The sequence below is a fragment of the Cryptomeria japonica genome, chromosome 7 (assembly GCF_030272615.1).
Source record: "Cryptomeria japonica chromosome 7, Sugi_1.0, whole genome shotgun sequence".
In the NCBI taxonomy this organism is placed as follows: domain Eukaryota; kingdom Viridiplantae; phylum Streptophyta; class Pinopsida; order Cupressales; family Cupressaceae; genus Cryptomeria; species Cryptomeria japonica.
The window spans coordinates 452411697-452423903 of NC_081411.1; the positions used below are offsets into that span (position 1 = coordinate 452411697).

A 12207-nucleotide genomic window follows, 5' to 3' on the forward strand; every position below is an offset into this window, starting at 1 on the left:
ATCTTCACCTCCTTGAAGGCTCAGCTTCAATTTGGGACTGGAACAGAATCTTCACCTCTTTCAAGGCTCAACTGCTCAAAAATTAAAACTTTCATTAAATCTTATTTCACACCCTAATTGCAGAAAAGAAAAGCTGTTCTCATCATATAATCAAATTATTCTGACGAACTAGGAGATGGAGAGGCTCACACTCGTTCAAGGTTAAGATGAGGTTATGATACGCCTCCTAAGGAGTAAAAAGCACAGTCAAGTAGAAAAAAAGGAGGAATCGCACCCTGCCCCATCCCATCCTGCAGATTTTATTAAGTTGAATTTCAATGGGGTTTCGTGAGAAAATCCTAGGAGCATTGTGGCTGGAGCTGTAGTTCACAAGGAGAATGGGACTTTTCTCCATAGTGTCTTATTATTTCTGGGTAACAAGACTAATAATGAGGCTGAATGGAAAGACAAGGTAGTAGGAATTGTATTAGCCTCTTCTAATGGCATGTAACAACTTGTCGTGAAAGGGATTCACTTATTGTGATAAATGCACTGAAAAAGGTTGCTTGCCCCCATTGGCAACTTGGGCGATTTTTAGAGTAAGCTCTCTCCCTTCACTCTCAGTTCAAGGATGTTATTTCCTCTCATTGCCCCAGGTATGCTAAACAATGGCAGTTTATTTGGTGAATTGTGGGATTGATTAAGATCCAATTACTACCCTGTCTAGTATTCATCGTTCCTCTTGGGATAATATTTGTAAATATTAAATTTTAAACCCAGATAATTATGTTGTCATTGTGGGAGCATTAGATCCATATTCCATAATGCTAGTGGGTTTATTTGATGAGGTTATTTATAAGGAAAGGTGGTGAACATAGTTATAACTTATATCTGCTTGCTCACATCATGTGAGCAAAAATCCTTAGTTATTAGGTCACAACACGTGGGAGGTTAGTTTATCATAAGTATGTGATGTTGCTTTTAATTGTGATGTGGGCTCAGCAATTGTTATTTCTTTGGCACCTGTTAGCAGTTTGGGTGTTCTACCCGTGGGTATTTTGGAGTTCATGTGGCACCATAACTCGTCAAAAGGCGGTCTTATAATCCATTGAGGAAAAGTCGTGTGTCTATTAGAAGGTTTAATGCTATTTTCTCTTGCAATAATCAAGTGTCAAGTGCCTTTTGGGTTTGTGAAGGAGATCTTTAAAGAACAAGGTATGGGCATCATGGGTTCTCTACGATCGAAAGCCTCCATTTGTGAGGGCTTCATTTTGAAATTGATGGTTGAAGTACTAATGCAGAATAGAATTATGGCTCCATCATCTCTTTTTGTATGATAATCTCAGCAACATGTTAGTTTTGTTTGCAAATGAGGATCAACAAGCAAAGATGAACACAGAAAATACTATGAAGGCAAAGGCTTCTACACACATCTATAACCTTAAATGCAAAGTTCTTTTCTAAACAATTCATATCTTTTTGGTTCACTCTCATTATTCTCATATTCTAGATCAATCAAAAATAGAACACATGCTGGAAACACATCACCTATGAGCCAAACACGGAGCATACCAAAAAAGATGCAGAGCGTAGACATAAATATATGCAAACACGAAGCATACACACAAATACACATATTGTCAGATCCTTCTTATTGACTAGAATGCATTCATTGTTTTAGCTTTACCCTGCAGACTGGCAGGATCAAAGCTCTGATACCACTTTTAATGTCCCCAGTTTGGGATTGACCTGTTTTTTGCCCAAAAATAACAATTCCAATAATAACATACTAAAGTGAACTTAATTAATCATTAATAATTTAAGAAACAACGAACAAATACATGAGTTACTGTTAGCGAATAAGCAGATTATGATAATCATTATGACTAGCTAACCATCTTACAACCAATAATAGCTTAGTTCGGTAAGAAACTGAGAAAGGGCACCAATAAACTATTCAGCCCAACTAAGCCTGAGAGCACGCAACATCAATCAATGCAACTCGCCTATAATCCCACAAACGGAAGGAACATCCAACTATGACCAGTTCCATCCCTCAAGGTAATCTATTTGCCAAGCGGCAGGAATGTCCAACTATGACCAGTTACATTCCTTAGGGTAATCTATTCACCTCTCAGCCCACAAGTAGCAGGAACATCCAACTATGACCAGTTCCATCCCTTGGGGTGGTCTACTAAGTAGAGAGAGAGAGAGAGAGAGAGAGAGAGAGAGAAACATTCTTACTAGAAACAAGGTCCAACCATATAGAAGGATTGGTGGACAACACACTTAGTTTCCATTCCAATTACTTTACCTTATTTTGTATAATGGCTGTATGGTGTAAATCATGTTTCTCTCAGACCAGGTCCTCTTCTTTTTCCATGCCCTTTCTTTGAATGCTCGATCGATCCTTTATATCCTTCCAACAAGGTTGGAGGGTCATGACCTTCCCTTTGGTCACAACCGCTTATAGGAGAGGCACCTCTTTGTTTGACCGCTGCTTTTCTTAAACTTTTGGAATAATTTAAATCGCCTCTTAGCAATATTGTTTATATTTAACTAGTTGTTTATTGCTGCTTGTGGGAGATCGCTGTAAATAGAGGAGGGACGATCCATATTATTCAATGTATAATATTCCTTATTAAACACAGCCTGCTTTAGTACATGAACTGCTGCTACCTCATGATTATCGTTGGGGGAGAGGAAATTGTGGAGTCTTACATATTGTAAGGCGATTTCCAGATTGTAATTAAGATTTGTTCAATGTTTCAGTCTAGTGTCATGACGGGGACATGACAATCTACTATTGGTGCATCAGTGAAAACTCGACAACGTGGTGGCAGCATCTGACTCTGCAATTACAAGAACTGCAAACTTAGATAGATAAATATTGACACATATAATCTAGTTGGCAACACTCAAGATCTCAGATCTTAACACACTCAACAAGAAGCAAACAGAGATGCAGTTGCTCTTGCCAAGAAAGCTTCATTTCTCAACCTCTCTGATGAATAGACTACTGGGGCTATTGACCTTCCCAGGCTTGGAGCAAGGCCAAGATCACAGTGGATACCCCAAAGGCCTCCATCTGCATAGCATGCGGGTCATATCTGTAAATACAAATTAGTCAACACACAAAAGGAGAAATAATAAACAGATTTTGGAAAAAGAAATTTGTTAAAAATGTGGCATACATTCCTGAATAACAGTTTCAAATTATTTATTAGTTAAATGGAATTCAACAGTATTCATGATGTACAAGAGAAATAAAAGCTAAGATGGCTAAAACCACATAAGGCAATGCCAAAATTAAGACATGGATATCAGAGAAAATGGGACAAAATTTACACACAATTTATTTTTTAAAATGCTGTGTAATGAGACAAAAGTTATTGCAGGAGGATTATCATGACGCTGTGAGTAGCTCCGCAAGCTAGGGTTTGTACGGGAGGTTTTTTCCATGATGGAAATCTTCCTTTCGGGAGTACAAATGGCTGGGCATCTGTGGTGAGGGGGGAATCTGACCACAAAGTGCTGCTCCCAAATGGCTTTGGCGTGGAGACCCAAGGAGAGTTCGACGCCGGACGGGTTTCAGAGCAGGGGATGATGGTGCTGTCAAGCGGTGTGCTCAGGGGGGTCAACAGGGGTTTAGGCCCTTGGCAGAGCACGGATGGCCTTCGGAAGGTAGCGATGGGGGAGCAGTGGTTCGGCAGACATTTCATCCAAAACCTATTGGTGATTCTTTGCCCTATGGGCTGGATAAACCGAGTCCCTCTGCTGCGATTAGGGCATCGGTGGAGAAGCCGGTTATTGTTAATTTGACAAAGGAGATAGAGAAAGAAGTTGATCATAATGAAAAGGTTTTTGCTGGTTTAGGGATCATTGGGAGTTTTAGAGGACATTGGCCAAGTCTTGGTGATCTCCATAAGTGGATTTTTGAACATTGGGAACCCATTGTGGATGGTTGTGCGCAGATCTATCCACATGCTCGTGGGTTTTTCGTTGTGGTTTTCCAGAATGAGGAGGATAGGAAAAAAGTCCTTGGGGGGCAGTCAATGGTGCTGGGAGGACAGTCATCCATTGATGTTGAAACCTTGGCATCCGGCTTTCAACCCTCTGACGGAATCTTTAGATCGTTCCCCTCTCTGCGTAAGGCTTCCAAATCTTCCAATGCAGTTTTGGTTTGATTCTTGTTTTGAAGCTGTTGGGAACTCTTTAGGTAAGTTTTTAATGACTGATGATGGCTCTTTAAATTTGCTGCACACTACATTTGCTCGGTTATTGGTTGAGATGGACATGTCTAAGGATCTCCCTTCAGAGATTTCTATTACAACATCGAAAGGTAGTTGGATTCAACCTGTGGACTATGAGGGGGTTTCCTTCAAGTGCAGAAGATGTTTTAAGACTGGACATAATGCTGATTCATGCAACAGGCACAGGGTGGAGCGACCAGCGTCTTAGTGGAGAGAGGTCACCCCGCAGCTTTATACAGTGGACAAGGAGGGAGCGAATCAGGTTACCCCCAACGATCTGGGTGGTTTGATCAATGATGCCAGTGATACGAAATCAGAGGATGATTTGAGTTTAGAACCAGCAAACACTCAACATGGTATGGCTGGAGGCTCAGGTTTTGTGGAAAAGGCTGGTGCTCAGTTGGATAGTTGCTCTAATCAAGCTCGTAGAGAGGTTACTTTGGAGTTGAGGGTTTGTTCTGATTCTCTAGTGGGAGGTATCTCAGGGTTGGGCATCAATCTGAGCAGCAATGTCGGGATAATAGGGGGATGGACGGTGTGGGGGTTTCAAATCTGAAACTCTTGGAAAATGCAAGAGTGGATGGTTGGATAGAGGTTAAATGGAAAAAGGATAGGAGGGGAAAGGGAGGGAGTTTATGCAGTATCCCTTCTGCTCTTGGAGGGGGTAATGTTCTGGGGAGGTGGCTCCCTAACTGTAGCCCCACCTGGTTTGGGCCAGCTCAAATCCTGATTTTATTACCAACCAACAAAAAAAAGACCAAAAGCTATTGCAGTCTCAAGACAAAAATTCTAGGATTGAATATTTTAATATTTACCTACATGGGTGTAAAATTATATGAGACTTTAATACAAGCCCATAATCGATTCAGATTATTTCTAAATAGAATAATTCAAGGATTGAAAAACAAGACACAAACAGGGTGTGCAGTCTAATAAAACACAGCATACGCAAATTAGCAATATAGAATTGATTAAAATCAATTATAACAATTGGTGAAAGGAATTGATAATGTTATTAATCTTAAATATTTGAGGCTTTCATGGTGTTCTGGTCTCTTTTATTGTGTATTTCAGATATTACCATGGGAGACCTCTTATATCTCAAGCAGTATGTAACAATCTAATAAGCAATGAAAGTCGAGAAAAAATTTGTCAAATATATATGTCATCTAGACATAACGCCCACATCTAATAAGGAGGATTTCAATGCTCCACCTTCTAATCGGTGACCACTGACCATCAGCCTAGAACCAAAAGAGGGGTATCATCTTTAAGAGTGTTCAGTAACATTGGCACCAAACTGCTTTGATTTCTTCCTTCTAATTCACTGGGAGACCTCTCCCCATATGTTTTCCTGCAACAAACTTGTGCAAATTGACCGTGACAGATAATTTTACTTCCCAAATAATAGATTAAAACTCAATGTAACTTATAAACAAAAAGGAACTAAATTAAATGATCCAAAAGATGTCACTGATATTAAATGTGTATAAAATTCAACAAAGTTTTAAAGCATTCCGCAGCCTTCCCTTTTGCCTCTCTTCTTTCATATAAGCTTGAAGCATTCTTCATCAAAGGTATATTTTAATTTTTAAATGTATTTAGTTTTATGGTGTATTTGTAACCAAGACATTTTTTTTCACATTCTATTTGTACACGTTTGTTTTGGGAAAAGGTCTCTCCATGGAGTAGAGGTGAGGAATTCAGAACTGCATGCTGTATCGCCATAGTAAGAAATTCCTGGCCCTCTCTCCAGGTAGCAACCTACGCATTGTTTTCAGGATCCTGGATATTTACTGAGCATGATAAAGAAAGTCCTTTGTTCAACCCCTTTAATCCGGATTTGAGGGTTTCCACTAGTCAAACTGAAAATTTGTCACCGTTAATTCAGAATCCTGCTATTAGGATCGTTTTCAGACCTATGGATGTGATCCCGGGGGGGGCAATCGACCCAATTTGTATGGCATTACATCCAAAAATTCAAAAATGCAAAAGCATGGAATGTTTCCAAAAGTTTTGCAGCACAAGACACATTGTTTTACAGGCAATTGGCAGCACAAGTGCTGTCTGATCCAGTTATCTTTTGAGAAAAGTCCTGAAATTATGCAACGGAGCTGAAAATTCCATGCCCCGCAAACCTGCCGTCGTCCAAAACAGTTATAAATTTGCTGTGCAGCTGCTGTTCAAGAAACCCCACTCCAAGGGGCCATTGCCTAATTTTAAGTTCCCAGCCCTAACGGGCCAATTGAAATGGAAGAGCTTAAACAGCCGGCACGTTGTTTGTTATTCAGGGCATCTAAAACCCTAAATAACAAACAACATGACTGCCGTTTACTGTCAGCCAATTAAATTCAGCGCCTCATATATGCAACGCCTTCTACTCAGCCTCTGGGCCGGCAATTACATAACTTTACAGACCAGAAGCCATTTCCAGATGTATCCTAACCGAACTTGAGCCTTTGCAGCTGTAACTAGATAAATTAGACATCAAGCTTGAATCTTGGAGTCTTAGACAACCTCAATTTAAACATACCCAGACTCTATATCGCCAACTAAGGTCACAATAAACCTTTCCACTCCTTAATTGTTAATCAAAACAAGAGAAAATTCAGCAAGTGGTAAAGCGTTTTAGGATGTGTTAGGATGAAAACAAACATCCTGAGTTCGAGTCCTGGCTGTTCTATACAAAAATTAAGATGGCACTCACCCAATAACGACGAGAAATAGCGTCCCCGCTGTCTTGCCCAGTAGTGGCAGCTCCAATCTGGCGGGATTCCGCGCGGCCGACTCCAATTTCCCCTCCTGCACCAGTAACATCATCTGTATTGGAAGAAGCACTTAAGGCCAAAGCCAATTGTACCTGAAACTCCTCTTCCATAAGCGAATAATCCATTTCCTGTTCTTCTTCGGCATTATTACTGAGCGTTCCTGTTCTAGGCCTAGTGCCGGGACTGGTACTAGTGCTGGTGCTAGGGAGTTCAGCAGCGCCGCCGTTTACATGGGTCCAGGAGCCATCGAGCCTTCTGTGATCAGTGGCGCATGACTGAGCAGGGGCGGGAGCGGGGGCGGGCGTCGAGGAGGCGGCGGCGCTGCTCCCTCCTATGTGAAATTTTCTCAGCAGGTTTTTCATGATCGCAGATGTTTTCGCAATTACAGAACGTGCAATGTATATATATTTTTTATATTGAGAGAAGACAGGCGTAAGACGCAAGGGACCACGCTTTCGGAAACCCACTAGCAGGTATGCTTTTGTAACCCCCCTGGTCACATGCCGCGTCTTCGTAAACTCCTCTGGTTAGGTGCCATTATGACCCTCGTGCCTTGGAAAACTTCTCTCGTCACATGCCACTATCACACTACTATAATTCCTACCAGCATTTTCCTTTTGCAATTGACAAATTAAATCTTTCTATAATACGAGCACTTGTATTTGAAGAAAGCTATGGGAAGGACGCGGAGAGATTATTTTGTAGATATTATTTGTGGAAAACTCGTATCATCCATATTATTTGCTTTTAAAAAAATAATAAAACAATCTTTCTTCTTATTATAAAAAAACAATTATTATATGAAATTAATAAAAAGCATTCTTATTGTTTTTATCTTGGTTTTTTATATAAATAAATAGATTTAGGTAGGGGAAGAGCATCACTAGTGGATATAGCTAACTCTGCGCACCTAGAACTCTTAAATCGTACATCAAATTTCGACAATTTGTTTTTGGTTATATTTGCATGTGACTTAATTGTTTATAACTAAGGTTCTAGCTTCTGGGTAGTCAAGATGCACACTGTGAAATGCATTATGTGTGAAAACATCAAAAAGTGGTCATTTCAAAATGTCGCCCAATACATAATGGACTTTGCACCAATAGTGGTTCACTAGATCACCAATATAGTTTTTTAAAATATCCAATTACAAATATGAAAAACATGTAATTAAAAATTAAAGAACACTTAATTCTAAGTGTTTATCTGTATGGGCCCGCTCACATTCTTCACTTTAATGTTATAAGTGTGCGGCCATTCAATCAGTAGCACACAATTTTATTTCCACCGTCGGCCACATACATAGCTTGGCTAGCACACATCTCAAATATTAACTAGGCCCTAAAAACATCTCATTTTGGCGAATTTGGGGATTATTTTCCCCACTTTTTTCTCCTCGCCATGACTCTGCAACAAACAAAGTTTCCTCACCGCCTCTGGTTGAAAACCTCACCGCACCTGCCTAGGTAACACCCACGCATTTTCCCTCCTTGCAATTTTCATGTTCAATGATGAATTTGTATTCCTTCGTACCTGCATTTTGCTTTGTTTTTTCATCATTTATATTAATGCCATTGAGGGTTTCATTTCAATGATCTTTCTCACTTTATAATGCATAAATCATTACAAAGAATGCAAAAAGGATAGATTAATGTGATTTTATTTGAAACCCCTCATTTTTAATCATGGAATTTAATGGAATTATTGTTATGGCATTAAGGGTTTCATTTCAATTATCTCTCTCACTTTATAATTCGAAAATAATTACAGAGTGCAAAAAAGATAGATTATTGTCTGCTTTTATTCGAAACTATTGGTTTTTAATCATGAAATTTAATGGGAATATTGTGATGGTGGTGAGGGTTTCATTTCAATAATCTCTCTCACTTTATATTTTGAAAATTATTACACAGAATGCGAAAAAGATTGACTATTGTCTATTTTTATTCAAAACCCCTTATTTTAAATCTTGAAATTTAATGGGTATACTATTATTGTCGTCATTTTTTACTTAGTAGTTCACCTAATATTGTCTCTATTTATAATGTGAAATTCATTAGACCTATTTTGTCAAATTTGCATTAATGATATGATTTCAAGTAGGGTTTAAATATGCAGAGTTACTATCACAATATTTTGACCGATTTTTCCAATATTTCTATCTATATTGTTGAGGGTTTCATTTCAATTATGTCTCTCACATTATAATGTGAAAATCATTATCGAGTGCGAAAAATATTGATTATTGTTTGCTTTAATTCAAAACCCCACATTTATAATCATGAATTTTAATGGGTATATTGTTATTGTCTCCATTTCTGACTTAGCACATACACCTATTATAGTCTTCATTTATAATGTGAAATTCAGTACACCTATTATAGTCATATGTGTTTATTGTTTTCTTAGTTTATTGTCTATGTTTCAGTCATGTATGTTTTCGTCATATATATTTATTGTTTTCTCAGTTGATGTCACGAACCATTTTTATTTTATATTTAATTGCAATTATTAAATTAGGAAAATTATTTATATTTTATGTTATATTGATGAAATGGAAATAGAAATGAAATTGAAATTGAACTAGATGGATAATGAAATGAAATGGAATGGAAATTTAAATGTAAATGAATGATTTAAATTGTGTTAATATGAAAAAAATTGGGATTGTCATTGCTAATGAACAATCGAGTGCAGGGGAAAGAAATAATCTCATTTTATTAAGGAAGCAAAATGGTGGCGATTGAAGGCAGTAGGAGCGGCAGTGGTTGTAGGAGCAGGGATACCGATGTTTGAAGTTTGGGCGTTCAGGCCGCGAAGATTGGTTCATGGAGCGATGAAGCAGATATTGCCTTTCCCATTGAAGCAGGTAGGTTGCAACCCACTCAGAAACCGGCTAATTCTGGGAGAGCTGACATGTTCCATGGAGACAGATACTCCAAATCGCGGATGAATTATGGAAATCCGTATTCAAGTGGCAACCAGTGCCCTATTGACCCACATAAATGGAAGGAAAATGGTTTCATTTCGAATAACAAAGGTTGGTATCGCAAGGCCAAGTATCATGCTTCTGAGTTCCCCCGAAACTGGCAACCATCGCCTGAATCTAGCATCCTTGGTGCGCCAATCGAGAGAGGCAATCTACACTCTAAACCCAATCTGGTCCCTCCAAAATCTCATGATAATTTCCAAATGCGGAATGGGCGCTTCGGGCAAGATAACCCTAGGGCGGACCATGTCAGGTTTTGGAGATCTAACTTTCATCCTAAAAATCGGAACCCTTGGTCGGATCGAGGGGGAAACACTAATTTTCAAAGATGGACCTTTCTCCCTCATCGTCCCCGTCATCCTAAACCAATAAGAAAAACTTCAAGACCTACTATCTTTTTGGATGAAAATAAAATTAATTTTGCTAGGTCGAACTTGCTTGAGTTTTGCTTTTTCATCAAGTGGGGTGGTGGAAAACGGGTTAATGGCAACTTTGAATCCTAGTGTAGAGCACAATGGGGAAAGGATATTAACATCAATATTCTCCCAAATGACTTCTATATGATCGAATTTATGAGCAATGAGGAGAAATGGCAAGCTAAAAACAAAGTTCCATATATCTTGGATGGCATTGAAGTTCACATCATTGAATGGTAGCCTAATTTCAATCTCTGGACTCATGTATTACCGGACAGTAAGGTATGGATAAGATTCTACAACTGTCCCTCGGATTACTGGCACATTGATGTCATTAAGGATATATGCAAAGACCTTGGCACATTTGTATCGGTTGATGACATTTTGGAGGATAAAATATGGGAAAGCTTCCTCATAATATGTATTAGCACAGATCAAATCACCAAGATCCTCGATGAAGTTAAAATTATTGGTACTAGGAAGTTCTGGATCCAAAAGATTGATAGAGAAGATCAATTGCATATTTGCCCTAAATGCTTCTCCTTGGATCACACCGGCTTAGGTTATGATGTTTCGGCTACGATACAGAGAAGTTATTCCTGTATGCAATTTCCTATTGAAGAAAATCTGCAACCGGAACCTCTTATCTCCACTGATACCAGGGAGGATTTTTGTAACAAAATTCATGATAATGAGAATATTCCATTGACTAAGGCAACTCCTTTGAACATAGCTCCTCCCTCCTCTGATCAAAGTGAGAGCCAACAAGATCTTCTCATGCTTCTGGAAAAGACTAAAACCTTACAGGTGGATATTGAATCCAAATTAGCGGATTCACTACCACCCTCTCCTCTTGAGACTGGGAGTCAATTGGTAATTGAAGATTGCAAAATTCACACTCAGGGAAAGGAGGCTAGAAATCTAGGGGAGATGGGAGATAAGATTTGCTCTTCGTTGGGTATTGAATTGGAAGATGGTGAAATTGAGTCTTCCTCCTCGAAGTGGGAAGAAGACTTTGAACCTGACTCTGATCTTATATTGGAGGATTCCACAAAAGGTTTTGGGGAGTTGGATTCAACCATTGACAAACCAAACTTTAAGCCAAAAGGAGTTTGGGGGTGCAAGTCAAAAAAAAATAATGCTAGCAATTGCTGGTGCAGCTAGTGGTCAAACCAAACTTAATTTAGGGAAGGGAAACACCCTTCCCCAAGAGCAATGAAACTTATCTTGGAATGTTAAGGGCATCAATGCCCCTGACAAATGGCGCTTGATTAAGCACCAGATGGATGACACCAAAGGAGATATTTGGCTACTACAAGAGACTAAATGGAGTAAGGTTGAGATTGATGCAAAAATGAGAGTTTGGAAACACTGGAATATTGGATGGAGCCTCTGGTGGCTTGGGAATCATCTGGAATCCCATGAATGTTAGGATCTCTCTTGTTGGGGAAGATAAGTATTGGCAACATTGTCTGGTAACTATCCTAGGACGGAATGAGAATTTCAATCTTTTTAATGTTTACGGACCATCTTCTGTTGGTGATAAACGTGCTCTCTGGGATCTTTTAACCATCAGACTTTGCAGTATTACCGAAGGCAGTTGTGTGGTAGTCAGGGACTTCAATGCGATCCTTTCTGGCAATGAAAAAAGTGGGGGCATTCAGAGGACTGGTACGGCCCAAAAGGATTTTTTGGAATTTATTGAGAAGAATCACCTAATAGACATTGTTCCTAAAAATGGAGTTTTCACATGGACGAACAGGAGATCGGGTTTTACTAATATTGTTGAACGGCTAGACCGG

At 39.1% G+C, this 12207-nt stretch overlaps 1 protein-coding gene across 1 annotated transcript in view; it reads right to left on the bottom strand.

The window, feature by feature from the left end:
• LOC131030386 (serine/threonine-protein kinase EDR1) overlaps window positions 1-7594 on the bottom strand; it is a 172013-nt gene extending 164419 nt beyond the window's left edge. Inside the window, exon 1 of the mRNA XM_057961182.2 lies at window positions 6940-7594. Within this exon, the coding sequence (XP_057817165.1) occupies window positions 6940-7362 (423 nt within the window). The 5' untranslated portion in view covers window positions 7363-7594. The remainder of the gene's footprint in view (window positions 1-6939) is intronic.
• Window positions 7595-12207: the final 4613 nt, after the last annotated feature.